Source organism: Oryza glaberrima, chromosome 2, assembly GCF_000147395.1.
Source record: "Oryza glaberrima chromosome 2, OglaRS2, whole genome shotgun sequence".
Taxonomy (NCBI): Eukaryota; Viridiplantae; Streptophyta; class Magnoliopsida; order Poales; family Poaceae; genus Oryza; species Oryza glaberrima.
In genome coordinates this window covers 10,682,225-10,701,161 of record NC_068327.1, presented here as the reverse complement: position 1 = coordinate 10,701,161, position 18,937 = coordinate 10,682,225, and the positions used below count along the sequence as shown (strand labels likewise).

Genomic DNA, 18,937 nt, shown 5'->3' with positions numbered 1-18,937 from the left:
AGCCAAAATCCGTGTCAACAGCCATCCGCAATGAGGTGGGCTCGGAAGGCTCTGCCATACTGGGGGTAGCGACGAGGGTGGGGCACGCGTCCGGGTGGCACCGGCAGACCAGCAGCAGCAGCAGCCACGCGTTCTGGTACATCTCCAGCAACGTCGCGCCGGCGCCGCCGGAGAAATCCATCGCCACGGTGGTCGGACTTGTCGCGTGAGCTCAGAATCGAGGAGGAGGGATCCGACATGTGGGCCCAACGGCATTCATTACTTTCACGTGATTTCTGTCTTCTCCTCAACCGAAAAATATTATTTTACTGGGTGCGATGTCCATCAGCAAATATTCAACTTTTGAGAGTATTCTTCCCCAAAAGTGACTTTGTGCGGTGTCCTACAGACAAAACTACAAAGTTGCGATGTCCTGTAGCAAAATTTGCCTATTTGTTATGCTTATTTCAAGCATTTGTAAATTTTTGCTAAGCTTCTCCAAGTTTGTCAATTCCATTCGGGAGGCCATCCCGGTTTGGCTCTTGGAATTAGGGGTGAGCAGAAAAAAAACCGAACCAAAAAGACTATGGTTTGGCTCTTGGAATTAGGGGTTAGTAGAAAAAGACCGAACTGAAAAGATCGAGACCAATTTAGTCCTAAGTAGTGAAAGACTGAATTTTGTATGGTAAATCCGGTTAGTCTCATCGGTTAACTGAAAAGGCCAAATTTAAAAAAATTGTCCAAATACAACCTACAATCCACTAAGTTCAATAGGATTAAACTCTAATTTTCACATCTCTACTTATTCAGGCATGTAACCTAATAAGAGTCTACTCATACGTGTTTGCGATTTTTTTTTGTGATTTTTGTGTTGAAAATTTCAATTATTTCTTTGCATATATGAAAATGTTACTGAATTTCGGTCAGGACTGATATTTTTATGTTGAAATTCGGTCTTCACTTTTCAAAGACGAACTAACATAAAGACCAAAGACCGAGACTGAAATTTTCGGTCAGACCGAATACCCACACCTACTTGAAATATAGTGTTCTAGTACAGTCGATACTGGTGTACTATTATACAGTTCAATAAAACAATATAAATATATTAATATATGATATATTATCAAAGTTTCACATGTAATCATGAATTAATAAACCACTAAAGCTACCATTTTTCTCTTTTTTTAATTTTTTTGGGCGCCTCGGGATGCTGCCACGTTTTTTCTCCTTTCTTTTTTTTTAAAATTTTTTGGCGTCTTGAGATGCTGCCACGTTTGTATTGCTCTGGAGCATGACTCGATCGGGTGAGAGGAATCGGCAACACGCCATTCAACTGGTCATTGCGCTGTTTTAGCACGCCTAGAGGTGTAAGTGGATCAGCCACGAACCCACTTATAGATCAAAATAAACGGACTAACAGTTTATTTTAGCTTATAAGTGGGTTTCGCGGGTTAGCCATTTACACCCCTAAGCACGCCTGTGTACATCCGCGAAGGAAAAGACGCGTGGTAGTATTTTTGCAAAAAAAAGAACTCCTCACATTTACACTGAATATGCATATACCCTCGAACCGACTGGCACCGGTGTGTTTTATCCGGAAAACTACTCGTGTTTGACAGAAATACAATCCCAAGAAGCGAAAATTCCACTTATAAGGATAGCGCTCTAAAACAAAGAAACGTAGGGTCTTTCTTAAAAAACAACCACATATATACTACTAGCAATATTTTGGGTCGGAGGAAGTAGAAAACTTGCCACGGCTTTGCCGCCTTACGGTGATGATCAGTTATTTGAACATTCTCTCACGTCTAGAGATATGTAAAGTTTAGGAAAGTTAGCACGAAACATGGCACTTGACAAAAATATAAAACATTAGTCACTAAAGAAAAAAGTTCATCACTCTCCAAAATTGTTTGGTACTATTTCATTTCAAATTCCAAAAATACGTGATTCTTGGGGGCACACCCTGGCATATATTCAGTAACGAAAGTTTCATAAACTAACTATTCAATAAAATTCAAGGGTCTATGCTATGAGCAAGGGAGCTTCTGGATCTACTGAATGTTTAGATTCCTTCATCAAGTTCATCTTCGCCTATAAAAATGAAATGGAATGAAATCAGTACTGTTAAACACATGCCCAAAAGCATCCCTTAACACTGAAGTAACTGTTCAGATTATGCTCATATGTTCTGTTCACTGCTTTAACGAAAACATAGATAAGGCATGATTAGCTGCTAAGTAGTTGGAGAAAATTGCACAAAGAAAAGAAACAATATAAATTTAGAAATTTTAATATCTGCAGGAATGTTGGAGATCATCATAACACTTCCCTACTCAAATCCATATGAATATTTTCAAGTTCTTTGATGAATAAAGCATTTTATTTACTTTTAATACTTTTATTTTGCTATATCATAAAAGAAGTTGCCAGGAAAAAAATTCTAATGTGGTGCATCGAACAATTATCTTATCTGGAACATTGTATAAGGGTATCAACCTAACAGCAAGCATACATGTCAAGCACATGTATTTCGCAACAAAATCAAATTATTTACTACTCTCATATGCAAGCAATAGGACACTGTTATCTGCAGATGCCACACAGTTCTATTTAGCTTCCATAGTATGAATGAATACTACCATGCCAGTACATATAGAAATATGTAGAGACTTTGAATGTTGAGGTGTTGAACATTTCAGAACACTTCACAGAACAATAGCACTTGGCAAATTGGCAATTACATACTCCCTCCGTACTCATAAAGGAAGTCGTTTAGGATAATGTTTAAGTCAAACCTTGGGAATATAAATCATAAATAACTCTCAAGTTGTTGAGTTTGAAAATGTAAAAATTATATGAATAGATTTGTCTTGAAAAATACTTTCATAAAAGTATACATATATCACTTTTTAATAAATATTTTTATAGAAACAAGAAGTCAAAGTTGTGTTTTGGAGACCGTGTCGCTGTCCTAAACGACTTCCTTTATGAGTATGGAGGGAGTATCTCGGAACCTCTTAACTAGTTCAACTGTAGCAGTTGATGATCGTGGCAGTCCTTAATCATCGGTCAAACCCAACAATGTTTTCAAGTTTTTTTTTTCTCGAACACACACGAGAGCTGCACATCATTATATTAATAAGAAGGAAAAGAGTCCAAAAGGACTCACACAAGCACATTAGGGCAGGTTTTAGTACAAAACGGCTTGCCAAAGAAATACAAAAGGATTATGACCATCTGAAATAGTTAGATGGAATGTTTTCATGTTTTCAGAGGAATATTATCTGAGGAATAAGCATCAGCTAATTTTGTGCCAAAAGCTACGCTAAGACAGGATGAAATAGTTAGTTGGAATGATTGGGCATAAAGTATTCTATCCCAGACTTCCTGGAAAGGTGGGGGAAACTACCAGCTGAAGTGAAGTAGGGGCACACAGAATTTCCAGTGGAGTGCTGAATTGGATATAGGAAAGACGAACGTGAAAGTACTCCACTTGGCCAATACTATTTTATATTTCACTTATTAGCCTTCTCATAAGGGATTTTAGTCAAGCAACACCTTTTGTGACGTTTTTTTTGGGGGTATTGAGGGGTCCTTTTGGATCCCTCGTTTGTACATATTTCTTCTTCTTAATAAAATGAAGCGTAGCCCTGTGTTTTCAAGAAACAAAAGGGATTTTATTTTTGGGTATATTATTCTAGAATTTCCCACAGTTCTCTTTACCCTGGTGTCTCCAAAAATTATATCTCATCTGGAACATTTGTTTTATTTAAAAAAAGTAAGGATGGCTACCAACAGCAACCTCCTGTCAGGCACATGTAAATTAACCACCAACTATAAAGCTAATAAGTAGTTCAGACTAAGCAGCAGCCGTACCCAGAAGAAATACAACATTTCTGCCTTAGATCTATGTTCACATGAATGTCAAAACAAATGATAATATATACTTCCTCTGAGACTCTAATTCCAAATACAAATGGTTTTTTATACTTGTGCACAAGGATTAAGAAAGTGATGAAATCAGCTCGTTGCCCTTCATTTATACACAGTGGGGACATGTTCACGAGTGGTAACATGTATTCATAAAGGACAAAGAAGGAAAAAAAATGAGAGTAAAAGGTGCCTCAAGTTATGACTTATATTTGGAAATGAGTTAGGAATTCAAAGATGACTTATGCATGGAATCAGAGGAAGTATAATCTTACCTTTTTCACATCTGAATATAGATCTTCAACCCTTTTCTCTGTCTGCTTTGCAAATGACCACATTTTGTATATACTAGACTCCATCTTTCTTGATTCATCAATTAGAATCAAGAAGTACCACCTTCTCGATTAATAAAGTGGTGTTTGCAGACAGGCTATCTTAGAGGTGGTGTTTGCAAATGACCCAAGAAGCACCACCAACCACACAGAACACAGCGCCACAGCGTCCAATCTCCTCTCTCGATTTGACATACCTTAGGCAACGGCTGCAACTATTTGTCGGCGTTGACCCACAGCTCCCGGAACCACGGTGTGGAAGGGGGCAGATCGGACGTACGTGAGGACGAGGATGCCTTGCTAGCTTCGGACGTCTGTGCTGCGTCAGCTGTTCCCCTGAAATCCATCAACCGCTCATGGGTCACAGCGGATTCTGGGGAGCGAAAAATACTTTCTTCGCACGGTTTGTGGGTGGAGGGGATTTTGCTTCGCCTCCAAATGACACGCTTAGCATTGCTTACCTCAGGAAGAACAATGCATCGCCAGGAACCAATCTTTTTTTGAGCTGACAAAGACACTCCAACCGGTTCACGGTTGTAAGCAGATGTCTCCATATGTTGTCCTGAAAAAAATTGGAAAGATATGAGATTGCAATCCCTGCAAGTGATATGTAGTGTAAGTATTCCAAGAAAAACATCAGTAGCTGTTACTTATTACTCTGCACAATGGCAAGCATTAGTGAGAAAAAGTGTTACACCAAAACATCAAGAACAACAGTGACAAGAAGGTTAAAACAGAATCAAACCAAATAATGAGATTCCAAGCTCACCACGGAAGATGTGATGGAAAGGTCACTCAGTTCCATGGAGATCTTTGGCAACCCAAAACAATGACGGGGCCAGAACACCAAGTAATTTACTGAGTGTTTTATGTCACAGCTCATAAGTCACAACTAAATGTTCTGTCCCTCCCTGTGTACCTCTGATTTGCTGATACAAACTTCCCAACACATCGTAGATAGAAAACCTATCTTGGTGCTGAACATCACTGGCTACAAACAAATGCCGTGTCTTCTCAACCTCAATCCAGCTGCATCCTGCAGGTTTTTTCATATCCTTGGATTTCATCAGTTTCCTGACATGCTCAACACTTTCCCATTTATCATCAGCCGCAAAGATGTTTGACATGATCACATAGTTCCCGATGTCCTCAGCCTCCATGGAGAACAAGCGATCAGCTGCAAGCTGACCAATTTTGACCTCTCCATGGACCTTGCATGCCCCTAGCAAGGAGCCCCATGCATTGGCATTGACCACATGAGGAGGCATATCCAACGCAAAACTGTATGCATCTTGGAGACGCCCAGAACGGGCAAGAAGGTCAACCATGCATGCACAGTGCTCTTCTGTTGGTTCAACTCCATAGATCTCTCTGATGGACTTGAAAATCTTAATTCCAGCATCGACAAGCCCTGCATGACTGCAGGCTGACAGAAGAGCAGTCAGAACTACATGGTCTGGCTTAATGTCAAGTGTAAGCATTTTGGAGAATAGTTCTACCGCCTTTTCTGCCATTCCATGCATTGCATAAGCTCCTATCATGGCTGTGAATATGACAAGGTCCTTATGCAGGCTAACTTGAAAGAGGTTGTATGCATTGGCTATGTTCCCACACTTAGAGTATGCATCAAGAAGTGCTCCTTCTAGATGAATATCTTCTAGGGATGCTCTAAGCATGTAACCATGGCATTGTTTCACAAGTTGCACTGAGCTCAGATGGATGCAAGCCGAAAGAATATTTGTAATGCTTATAGTATCAGGGCTTAGTCCTTCAGATTGCAACTGATGGAACAAGCAAAAAGCTTGATCACACAAATCGTTCTGTGCATACAACCGGCTCATCAGATTCCATGTAGTTAAATCTTTCTCAGCCATATGGTTGAAGGTCATCTCAGCATCCTCCACACAATTATTTTTTAGGTAGCAAGAAATCATTGTATTGCCAGTAACAATGTTCCGTCCTGCAAGGCTTCTGAAGAGTGTTTCTGCATCATGCAGGTAGCCACACTTTGCATACGCGTCTAGAATAGCATTCGCAACTGAAGAATCACCAGTATAACCGACTCGCAAGGAATATCCATGAGATTCTCGAACCATCTTAATCCCACAGAACGTACTCATGCGGATAATATTCAAGATCGTGACAGAGTCCCACTGAGTTACGTCATGCCACATTTCACCAAGGAGTCTAAAGAACTGTTCAATATGGTGTTCACTGTTTGCACAAGCAGAGAGAATTGCGTTCCAGGATACTGAGTCTTTGTTCTGAATAGTGATAAAAGATCGAAAAGCAGCATCAAACCTGTCACACTGGCTGTAAAAGCTGACAAGAGCGTTCATTAATGATATTTCTTGAAGAAGTTCAGGATGTCGAAAAATATAACCATGAACCCTGATGCCCACTCTGAGATTGCCTACTTGGGCACAAGCAGTAAGTAGGCTGATAAGAGAAACAGAATCAGGAGCCATTCCGGCAAACAAAAGCCCCTGAAACAGTTTCAATGCCCTTGAGGGATACCGATTCATCACATATCCCGCAATGACAGTGTTCCATGTAACGATATCTCCCATTTTTGAACTTCTAAATATTGATTCTACAGCCCTCATTTCACAAACCTTGGAATAATGTGCCATCAGCGCATTGCTAACAGATATATCCATTTCTAAACCATGTCGGACCACAAAACCATGAATTTCTTTCCCATAGTGCCTCCCATACTCCACAAGTGAACAGAAGGGAAGAACATTAGCCAATGTTGAATAGTTTGGAAGGCATTCCTCTGAGATCATCTGACCAAACAGTGCAAGTGCTTCTTCAAACAACCCATTCTCAGAATATCCCGCAATGATTGAGTTCCATGAAACCACATCCTTGCAACAAATTGTAGAAAATGCTAGATGCGCATCATCCATAGCTATGCTCCCACCACATTTTGCGTACATTGATACCAAAGCATTTCCAGACAGAGTGTTAAACTCCAAACCAGTCTTGATGACATAGCCGTGGATACTCCTTCCAGCCCTCAGCACCCTCAACTTTGCGCACACCGGAAGGACGACAGCGACCGTGACTGCAGTTGGCATGCTCTCATCTACACCACTAGCAAGCATTGCACGGAACAAATGGAACACATCGTTGTAAAGTCCAGCACGGGAGGAGGCAGTGATCAGGATGTTCCTACATACCGCGTCGGAGCAGCTCATCTCATCAAACACCGTGTGGGCGTCCACGAGAGACCCGATCCTCCCGTACATGTCCATGACCGCCTTTGCCACCACCGTGCCATCCGCGTACCCGACCTTGACAGCGAGCCCGTGGAGGCACCTCCCGAGCGCCGCGCCGCCGCGGCAGTCGGGGAGCGCGGACGACGATTTGACCGCCGCAGCGAGCGCCAGCCTGTTGGGGCGAAGTCCCCGGGCCAGCATCCACCGGAGGAGGGAGGTGCACCCGTAGTGGTCCCCTCCCGCTGCGCGCTCCCTGAGCAGCGCGCTGCACCGCATGCGGTCATCCAGGGCAGGCACTGCATCGAACACGTCGGGCGCACCACCACCGCTTGTGGTTGCGGCTGCGGCGCGGAGGTGGTGGGAGAGCCGCCACTGCCCCCTGCGGAGCGTGGCGTCGGTGTAATGGCGACCCGGCGGCCTTGAGAGAGGGAACATAAGCATAGCCCCTTATATCACCAGTATTAATTTCCATGACTGCAACACATAAACAAATCATTGATGCAATGAAAATGTGACCATCTCGTTAAATAATCTCATGGTACGTGATGCAAACTTTATTTTTCAGCTTCTCGAACAGCAGGCCACAAGATCACCATAAACTTCAATGTAGTACTACCTCCGTTTCAGGTTATAAGACTTTTTAGCATTGCCCACATTCATATAGATGTCAATGAATCTAGGTACACATATATGTCTAGATTCATTAATATATGTCTAGATTCATTAACATATATATGAATGTGGGCAATGCTAGAAAGTCTTATAATATGAAACGGAGGAAGTACCAAATTGTCAATCATCTCAACAACACAACTCACACAGAACACCAGAAATGCCACAAACTATCATTATAGAGGAAAAAATCAACTTGACCTATGCACTAATTTGCTTGAATATTAATGCTAAAACCGATCATACACACATCAAGTCAGGTACAGCCATGACTCATGTACGATTTTTTTTAAAAAAAATAGCACTTCTTCCCTCAGCATAAGCATCTCAATATGTTATTCCCTCATACATGTACACTGAAAAAAATATGAGTGGACATATTTTGTAAATATATCCTTATGACCAATTAAGAAGGACTCAGCAGATTCATTTACATATGGAGCATTCATATTGTGGCAGCTTTAATTATAAACATGTAGAGAAAAGTGATAAAAAGTTAAGTCATTTCCCCCTTGCAGATTAATTGTTCAGAACTTGAGAGATCAAATATCTAAGTGTACGTTGGAAATGTACGAGATCAAGTATATAAGAAGGATAAGCAAAAACTGTATTTTGGTTGATTCTAAAATATACTATTTAAGAACCGAATCTTAGTTGATCATGATGGCAGAAAAACCATGGTCGGAGCTACTCTGCCTAGACTCAACTGAACAACAAACTTAAGATCCCCTGCAGGTAAATATTTGAGAACTTTCATCTATACTGAAGAAAGCCACAAACTCATATCAGGGGCGGATCCAACTTGGGACATGGGGGTTTGGGTGAAGAAACAAACTGTTATTACTTGAATTAAGAGAGGTTTAAGGCTATCAAATTAAGGAGGAGGAAAAGAGCTTCTTCCAGATCTAGAAGAGAAGCTAGTAGGGTTCACGAACGCAAGCAAATTCCAGTCCCGGTGGGGTGGGAGAGAGAGAGAGAGATGAATCAGAAAGGGCACGCGGATGCTCACCAGGATCCCCTCCCCTCCGCTGCTCTGCTCGTCTCGCCGCCCGGCCCTCCCCTGTTCGTCTTGGCGGCGGCACAAGGAGCGGAGGAGACTTAGATTTTTCTTTTTCTTTTACGCGATCCCCGCCCTTTTCTCAATATTTTTAGAGTAAATTGCACTGTGGTCTAGTTTTTACTCCCTCTGTTTCTGTTTTATAATGTAAGTTATTCTAGCATGTAAATAACTTACATTATGAAACAGAGGGAGTATTACCCAAGTTGCATAATGAACCATGTCTATACCAAACTTTTCACTTAACATTGCTTGGACCAGGGTATAGCAATCTAGGTTTTTCACTGCCAGCGCGGCTCCAACATCGCGTTCTCTTAGGAGAGAGATGAAGTGGCTCTCGTAGGGCGGGCTCAAGGCCGACGTCGACAACGCCGGAGGAGATTGTGCCAACAGCGTGAGTGGTGGACGGCAAGTACCAATCCCTATTAGCCAATCCATTATCCAGCCTCACACCCTCGCCGACGCGCTGCCGGGCGCGGTGAACCATCCACTCCGAAGCACGGCGGCAGCCGGCAGGTAATCCCAGGCATACTGGCAATAGCGTTGATCTTCTTGTAATGCTAGTGGGAGCTGCATCATGAACTGAATAAGGCCACGCTGCGAATTAAGTGGTAATGTCTTCTACTTCGTGCGCTTCCACCATCGATCTACAGTCTGCATAACATCCTATTAATCATAGCATCCGTTGCTTCTGTCCAAATGAAAATCGTAATCCCGTTACCTGTCCCGGTCCGGCAGCGGCGCCAACAGCCACTGGAGGTGGAGGCTGGGAAAATAACCGAGAAAGCAAGCATGAATCAATCCATTAACTCCTCCCAAATGTATGTGGCTCTAATCTTTCTCTAAGCTGTACTGTCCTGTGCTCCTGGCCACCGCCTCCTCTCCTAACTTCACCAGCGCCGCCGATCCCCTTTCTGGTTTGCGTGATGATCGAGGCTCGCTCGAGCTTATCGTGATGTTAATTACATGGCTGGACTAGAAAAGTCATCGTAGCAGCCAGCCCAACTCTCTCAGCCTGGTCCATGTTGCAAATAATTGCAAAGATATATGGCCTAAATTGAAAAGACTAACCATGACCTGGTCAATTCAGTCAATATTTTTATTATTTTAAAACTAGCTAGGACTATTTCTTTATATAACTGGTGACCCATGTATCATCAATACTTAAGGAAAAATTAAGTGATTGTGTCGACAACAAATTCTTCATACCACCAGCAACCACTAACTGCACCGCCATCACCGCTCTTTCTCCATGAGCCACCATCGTTCCTCCTCTTTGCCTTTACATGCGCAGCCTTACCCTCTAGTAACCGACATATCTTTTTCTCCTCTCCTATCGTGATGCACACTATTGTTATGGTTGCCGTTGAGGTCGGGGATGTCGGGCTTACATGGACTTTGGGAGGTACAAGCTGACCTGACGAAGAGCGAAGGAACTATATCTGGGCTCCTTCTTGCTAGATCTATCGGTTATCCAACTATCGGAGGGAAAAAGAAAATGGAGAGAGAGAGAGAGAGAGATAGTTAATGTGTGGAGTGATTGCTGAGTCACCGGACTTGGAGATGGATAGAATAAGGTGGTCCAAATTGAAATGTAAAGTTAGCTATTGTGTAAATGTAAAGAACGGTTAAAGAATAACATTATATGAAGCTTTTAAGAATTTTTAAGAATACGTAGTATGGACTGTAATTTACTCCCTTTGTCCCACAAAAAATGAATCTAGAACTGGTGTGGCATATTCTAGTACAATAAATCTGAACATATGCATGTCTAGATTCATTTTACTAGGATGTGTCACATCCAGTACTAGGTTGGTTTTTTATGGGATGGAGGGAGTACTTTTTTCTCTAGCACAATTAAAGATAATTGTCCATTACCCGATAGTCTTGTGATATGCTAAGTATGGTTGGGTCGGTGTACTTAGCTATAACTAATAATCTCATGATATATTGATGCATGACGATACAGACTTCTACTAACACGGGCTAATTAATTATGGTTAGATAGATTCCTCTAAAAGATGATAAAAATAATACCATCATTTTTGCTCAATAATAAAGCATTCGACTATGGTCTTCTTTTCTCATTGCATGATATATGATGACTACATTAGTAGGTATTTCCATAATTCTTTCATATTGTTCTTTATTTTCTACATATATGTTAATTTGAACTAATATTTTTCTCATAATTAAATAGATAATAAATCATTTTCCATATTTCTCCTATAAAATGAGAATAGGGTATTTTATATTTTGAAAATTATATTATAAGTGTATGTAATTTAATGTGTAAGATATGGACTTATAGTATAAGATTTAACTTTTTTCTAAAATTGCCGCGTCATAGTAGATAGGTAATTAACCGAACAACTATAAAAAACAGAGACAATTCATTGTGTGTCACTGATTTTGTCCCTGCTCTACAATATGTCGTTGGGTTTGTCAAGTTCTAATATGGCATCGCATTTTACTTAACTTCTATAATATACCATTGTCATCTAGTTGGCCTCCGTTAGCATTATACAATTTTATCATACAGATTGTACAACTTACAAAGTTTGAGATGGGCAACTTCTCTGTCTCGTTTATAATATGATATTTCGGAATTTTCGGCCAAATTTTGGAAATTTATTTCCTAGGGATATTTCGATCATTAGGACAAAATTAAGTACTAATGGAATCTAAATGGACGGTGATGGTATATTATAGAATTTAAGCAAAATACAATGACATATTGTAGAACTTAACAAACTCAGTGATATATTATAGAACAGGGACAAAGTCAGCGGCACACGATGGATTCTCTCTAAAAAATAATCTAGTTAAATTGTTTCTTTTTTATTCAAAACAAAACATTGTTACCTAAATACATTCAAAGAACTTCGAAAGAAGTAAGAAAAAGAGGAGGTTAGTCACTAGCGCAAACACATGAGGGTGGTTGCTCACATTCATGGTATGGTATATACTCACATTAATCGATAATATACTAATATTATTAAAATTGTTCTTTGTAGTAAATGGTGTGAAACTAAAAACTTTAACCTTATATTCTTCTGTTGTTCCATCTTCTTCTTGTTTTCTCATTCTTTTTTATTTTTGATAATAATATTACTACAACCAGCACTATTACTTGCACATGAATACTACTCCCTCCATCCCTAAATATAAGAGATTTTGGTTAGATGTGACACATTCTAGTACAATGAATCTAGACATAAAGCCTGTCCAGATTTGTTGTACTAGGATACGTTACATTCAACTAAAATCCCTTATATTTAGGGACGGAGGGAGTAGCAACTAGCACATGTATGTGTGCTCCGTAATATATATTATCTATGTTTTTACATGAGGAAACAATAACTATTATCTTTGTTAATGATATTATATTTATAAAAGGTATCTGACTAGTTTTTTTAAGAGAAAGATATTTTTGCTAAACATTATCTAGAATGCTATAAAAGTTAATAATATTAAACGATATAGTCATATTTTTTTTGGATGAACTAGTGATCAACACTTGTTATGAATCCAATAATCATAATGCACTATATATATTGTTCGAGTGAGTTGTGACATTTAGTTACTCCCTCCATTCCTAATTGATCATCATATATTTTTTTAGAATATTTCCAAATGATCATCATATTTGTATTCATTCATTAAGTCTATTCGTTATTTGTGCATTCGATAAATTTACATTGATGCATGCATCCATGCACACAAGTATTTATAATCATCATACAATGTTTTGATTTGCACAAAGTATTTATAACAATCATGCAATGTTTTGATTTGCTATTGGCTAGGAAATAATGGGATGGTACATGCATCGAGTTTGTTATCCGAGTAAATGTGAGAAGACTAATTAGCACGTACGCGCGAGATGAGTTACTGGCGCGCACGGACATGTGTCGTTAGCGTAACGCACGAGCGGTGCTATGGAAAAAACCGATAAAAAAAAGCGATTAGTATTTGGACTAGCTTGGTTAGTTCTTGATTTGTTTTCTTTTCCCGGATAATTAGGCATAATCAATGTTGTTTTTTTTGGTAACTTTTCAAATATAATTTAAGTCTTTCGATTGCCCAAAGTTAGAAACTTCATATTCCAAATTGAAAACTTTCAACACTAATTTGAAACTTTCAACTCATATTTGCAGACTTTCAAGTTAAGATTTGAAAACTTTTAACTAAAATTTAAAAACTTTCAACTTAAATTTCAATTATTTTAAAAAAATTAACTTAAAATTTAAAACTTTCAACTCGGATTTTTAAACTTTCAAGTCAAAATTTTAAAACTTTCAACTCAAATTTGAAAATTTTCAACTTAAATTTAAAAACTTTCAACTTAAACCATGAATTCTTTATTCATATTTGAAATTTTGGTGTATCCATATAATATGATGATCAATTAGGAACGGAAGGAGTACATGCCTATACATCATATAAACCTTATAGTTTTTGCCTACAAGTTTTGCCCATGGTATTGTTTTACTATACTACTGTTCAGCCAACAGCTAGTCAGCGTGGTCTACTTCGTCTGATCTGCCACGCGTCAACGATCCGTCTCCTCTTGTTTGATCTGCCACGCGTCAACAATCTGTCCCCTCTTGTCTGATCTGCTACGCGTCAACGATCCGTCTCCTCTTCCGCTTCTACCCTCCCATGAGGTCGCGATTGGTTTCTCCTTCGGTTTCCTCGTCGATCCCCTTCCGCGCTACCTATTCCTCTTCGCCACCGCCTGCTAGGGTTCCTGCTTCGTCGCGGCCAACGCCGCTGCCGTCCACCGCCATTCTTGACCGCCGCGGCTGGCCGGGTGAGCTTCTTCTACGCCCCCGGCGACCATCTCGCGTCGCTCCTCCGGCATCTCTTCACCACCTCCACTCCCCTCGACCTCGCGGGGCTGGATCCGGAGTCGCCGCCTTCTTCTCAGGCTTTCAGGGCCAGCCGTCGCTATCTCCGTGCAGGGCCAGTGATCACCATCGTTGCTTCCCATCGTGCTAGGTGCGGATGCCGGTGTCTTCTTGCGGGTCACAGTGTTAACTGTAGCCGTTGTTTTATCTCCTCCCTGCATTCCTCGCAGGCTTGGTTTTGCAAGATTTATGGTGCATCGACCGCCCATAAGCACGTGGTAACCAAAACGTGAAAATTCACGTGGGTGTTCCTGCTGATTGGATTCCTCAAATTAATTGTTCAGTTCTCCTTGCAATCCTTTTTCTCACTTCTCTTTTTCATATCAACTTTGCATGATTAGCGGCAGCCTGTACTTTATTTTTCTATTTTTCTATGGTGTTGGTAAATCAAGTCTAAAGATATGAGGTAAATCAAGTCTAAAGATATGAGGTTACATATGTTTTACCTACAATATGCTTATGAACTTTCAATGTTAGAATGACATATTTTGTTGATACCTGCAGTTATTTTTTTAAGCACAAACGCTGAGATCACATATGTATGTTCTGTTTGTTGATTACCTTTTCCTCAGATACACATGCTCCAGTTGGAATGTGCATAGCCATTATGTCTTGCTTTACATGTTAATTAATTAACTGATTTAGTGAATGTTTACTACAGTGATTGGTCCGTATCACAAACTATAATGGACAAGTGTGACTGAAAGTAATTCACTAGCCTTTTATGTATATTTATAGTTGTAAAAATGTCTGCAGTGTGCATCAGACAAGCAAAGAGTATATATGGGCGGCGATGGCACATTCCTATGGAAGGGATTTATGAGTCCAATGTCAAAATCCTCTCTATCAGTCCATATAATAGCAATTGCCTACCATTTATATGTATGTCACCCCATCAGAGTTATATTCACGTGTTCTTATATTCTAAATCCATATGTTGTTGAGATGTGTTCTTCAATCGATATCTATGCAGAGTGTCCTATCATAACATTAACAATGTTAGACCATGTTTTGGCCCTTTTCATAGAAACCTACCAAAATAGCACTTAGACTGACTTGGCAACAAAGAAGTTACTTGGTCAGATATATTTTTATGTTTGAGCTTACTTCCATAGTTTCCATCTATGCAGCACTCAAATTTATTCACCCGTGTTGCCATTCACTTAATAAACCCTATTGTTTTGTCCTATAAACTTTCCCCATGTTAGATGTCTACCTCGGCTACCACGCCGTTGCCTGATTTCGCACCGTCGTAGTTGCTCCTAGGGTTCAGGTTGAGTTTGTGCCATCCTTTATGCCTTTATTTTTCACAGTGATTTAATTTGTGTTTATTTTCTATCACTTAATCTCTGCTAAATGTGATCTGCAAGTATTGATTGGCTGGTGAGTTTGCAGTGCAAGACTCGTGGCTTTGTTTTGGTTGACGAAGGTAGTTTGATCTAACTATAACTTTTAGTTTTACTTTATTTTACTTCTATCCATACAGTCTCGTAGCCTCATGCTTTCAACTTTCTGATGCTATAGTACAGGTGCTACATTCAGCTGTGCTCTTATGAATTGATAAATAGGTTTATTCCACTGAAGAAACACTTCTGGTAGATATGTTGTGCCAAAACAGCACTTAGATTGGATTGACAGGAAAAAATGCTTGCTCAGATGTCCTTCTATTTTGTGCTTACTTTTGTGGTTCCCATATATGCGGTCTTAAAATTTATTCAGCTATGTTGCCAGTGCTTTCTACCTATAGAATTGAAATTCTTTGGTTTACCTCCAAGGTAAGTACTATCTACATATAAAAGTAAAAATAATAGTTATAGATTCTGTATGCAGACATTTTTGTTCTCCACAACATTCTTATGCATAGAAAGCAAGTCCATCTGTTTGCATGGGTCTAGCAAATGGTGTGGGATTGCTATTTCAGTTTCTTTTTGATTAATTGGGGCAACAACATCAAATTAAAAAAACACGTGCATCTTCCTCCTTTCAGTGGCGGAGCCAGGATTTCAAAGTTGGGTATTCCCGTCTAAGCGCTGAGGCGCTGGCCCTACCCCTCGTGGCCACCGGCCACCCAACCGGCCTGACCGCCCGAGATTGGTGGAGTGGTGGGCGTCGGCCGCCGCTCGCCACGGCAATGGCCTCCCCCTCCGCGATAGCACGGTCCAGCTCCCGCTGCCGGTTGCCGTCTCGCTGCGCCGCCGCCTAGGGTTTGGAAATGGGGAGTGGCGCGAGGGGAGCCGAGCCAGGGAGGGATGGGTCACGGAGAGAGAGAGCAAGAGGGGGCCGTCTGGAAGAGTGGTGGCTAAGTGGGTCAACTGATGTCTGATGGGTCATGACGGAATGGGTCGGGTTGGTGGAGGCGTCGCAAGAGGCCGGTTGGGCTGTGTTTGGATTGAAGAATTGAGGATTTAGGTGCACTAATATGTGTACATGTGTATATACTAGAAGTATACTTGTTTTGTGATAAAAAAAGTTGGGTATTCCTGGGTATACCCAGGAATAATGGTAGCTCCGCCCCTGCCTCCTTTATGCAGCTGAAGTGATGCTTCTTATACCCAGGTTATGTTCAGAACACAGCTATATGTGCAGTTTAGCCGACTTGCTTTCCACCTCTCTATATGGAAACATGCATATCTATGTGTTAGGATTAATTCCACTGCTTGTGCAATCCAGTTCAAACACTGAAGGTTTATTCTACTTATCTTTTGCACCTTAATTTCACTCATGAGCAAACTGTCTTGGTCTCTGCAGCTGCATGGGAGGTGAAACGCAGGAATTCGGCAAGAATGACATGCTGCAATTTCGTGGTCTCTTCAAGCACGTGTACTAATTATCCTTACATTCTGTTGCTAAACTACTGATATCTTCATACTAGAAATATGAAATTATTTTGTTTGTCACATCAAGGCTTCGTAACAGCCAACTGCATGTACTATTTCTTTTGAACTAAAATAGAGTGATAGAAGCCCAATGAGGTACTACTTAACTACTAGCAGCATCTATCTTATTCTCCTTATAGCTCAAAATGTATTGCATAGTTATCAGTCAAATGAAACATGACTCCACTATCTAACTTATTGTTCTATTTCTACCAGATTATGTAGTTCTGCAACATTCAGCGACTGTAATGGCATATATTTTTTTTATGGCATCTCAGATTTATGTCCCGGGTTTTTCTGCGCACAATATTTTTCCCTTTTTGGTAATTTACATAACTATAATCTTTAGGTGTAAATTAGAACATATCATAGATACTAATATAATTTAGGTGTGAATTACTGATATTATAACATATATACTAATCTATAGGTATAAAGAGAAAAACTAAAATAGATACTAATCTTTACATATGAATTAACACTTGAACTGCTTTCAGAGGACCCAGCAAAGTGGCATGACATGGCTTGCATGTAAAATAGCTGTACCTTGCAATATTCTTAGGTATTTTCTTTGGCTCTGTGTTGACTGGAAGTGAAACTGTAATGTTTGACATAATCAAGCACTGCTTTGAGGAACTACAGGAGAGATTAATACTTTCTTTGCTCCAATACCCACCATTATGAGTTTATTTTTGTTCTTTTCTTAAACTGCAGCGGTTCAGAAAGGAAATTTTAATGGTTAGGGCACCAACAATTGAAGCTGTAATTCCCTGTTCCAAGTTAATTCATGATTCTGGAGACCTTATGATGTGACCATGGCTACTATAGATACAACCATAGCTCACATCATGGATGAACAAGATGATATCAAGATCAAGTCCACCAAGTGCTGGAATCCGATTCGGCCACCTACTACACTGCTGACTTCAAACGGCCACCGAATCTGCATACGACCTCCGTTTTCGGCCCGTGAGTACTTGATGGAAAGCTCTCGGAGCCCTCTTTCTAACGGATCTAGCCTCTTCTCTGAATTCCATCTCGTGTGGCCGGAATCACAGGAACAAGGTGCTGCGTCACCTATAATGGGCCTATGGGCTTGTAACTTCATTTGGGACCCCGGCCCAGGTGGGGCCCATGTGGGGTGCGCCCCAAGCTGGTGGAGCACGACCCTAGGCACCCCTAGGTCGTCCTCCCACCCCTATATATAGCTAGTTACCCCTTCGGGGTTTCTCGGGTTTTGATAGATTAAAGTTTAGCCATTGCTACTTGCTTGCAGCGCGCGTGTCGGCTAGACCGTCCGTCTGCTTGTTCTTCGGAACCCCAACTTATCATTCGTATTTAACTCCTATTTGCAATTCAGATTGCTTTTATCTTGTTCTTGCTTGTTTCTTCGATTTGCTTGCAAGAATAAGGTTGATTTGCACCGGCAAGATCAACGACCCACGGAGAGGTGTATCGATCGCTAAGGCGCAACGCAACGTCTTGTACGGTTGTAGTCGGGTCGTCAACGTTTCTTCCAAATCGTAGTTATCATCAACTCACCGAAAGATCGGGCCAAGAACAGCCTTGAGTGTCGAGAGGAACTCAGGGTTCATCAGGTGGTATCAGAGCTTTCGTTGCTCGGTGAGTTTTTATCTTCCTATAACCAGAAAATAGCCATACAAAAAAAAATCGCATCATTTACCGAGCCATATTTGTGCCATTGCATTGTTCATTTCAGTTATTGCTTTGTTGAGTTTGCGTTGCATCGTCTAGTCGTGTTGCTGGTCTTAGCGTTTAGTCCGTTTAGAGTTTCGAGTTCTGGTCACGTTTAGTACCACTGTCGCCGCCGCTGTCGTGTCTTTGTTATCGTCGGGACCTACAAAAACGGAATCGTCTTTCCACCAAGGTTCCATTTTTCTAGTTTTCAGAAGCTTTTGTCGGTCGGTCTTGGAGTTGCTGAGTTGCA

General features: G+C 40.7%; 1 protein-coding gene across 1 annotated transcript; it reads right to left on the bottom strand.

Annotated features, from left to right (window-relative positions):
• Window positions 1–1,862: 1,862 nt before the first annotated feature.
• On the bottom strand, window positions 1,863–9,294 carry LOC127762830 (putative pentatricopeptide repeat-containing protein At5g08490). The gene is made up of 5 exons (XM_052287336.1): window positions 9,153–9,294; window positions 5,017–7,945; window positions 4,709–4,809; window positions 4,191–4,583; window positions 1,863–2,076 (listed from the first exon to the last, which is right to left on the bottom strand). The coding sequence occupies exon 2, from the start codon at window positions 7,910–7,912 to the stop codon at window positions 5,120–5,122; it is 2,793 nt and encodes a 930-aa protein (XP_052143296.1). The 5' UTR covers window positions 7,913–7,945; window positions 9,153–9,294; the 3' UTR covers window positions 1,863–2,076; window positions 4,191–4,583; window positions 4,709–4,809; window positions 5,017–5,119.
• Window positions 9,295–18,937: the final 9,643 nt, after the last annotated feature.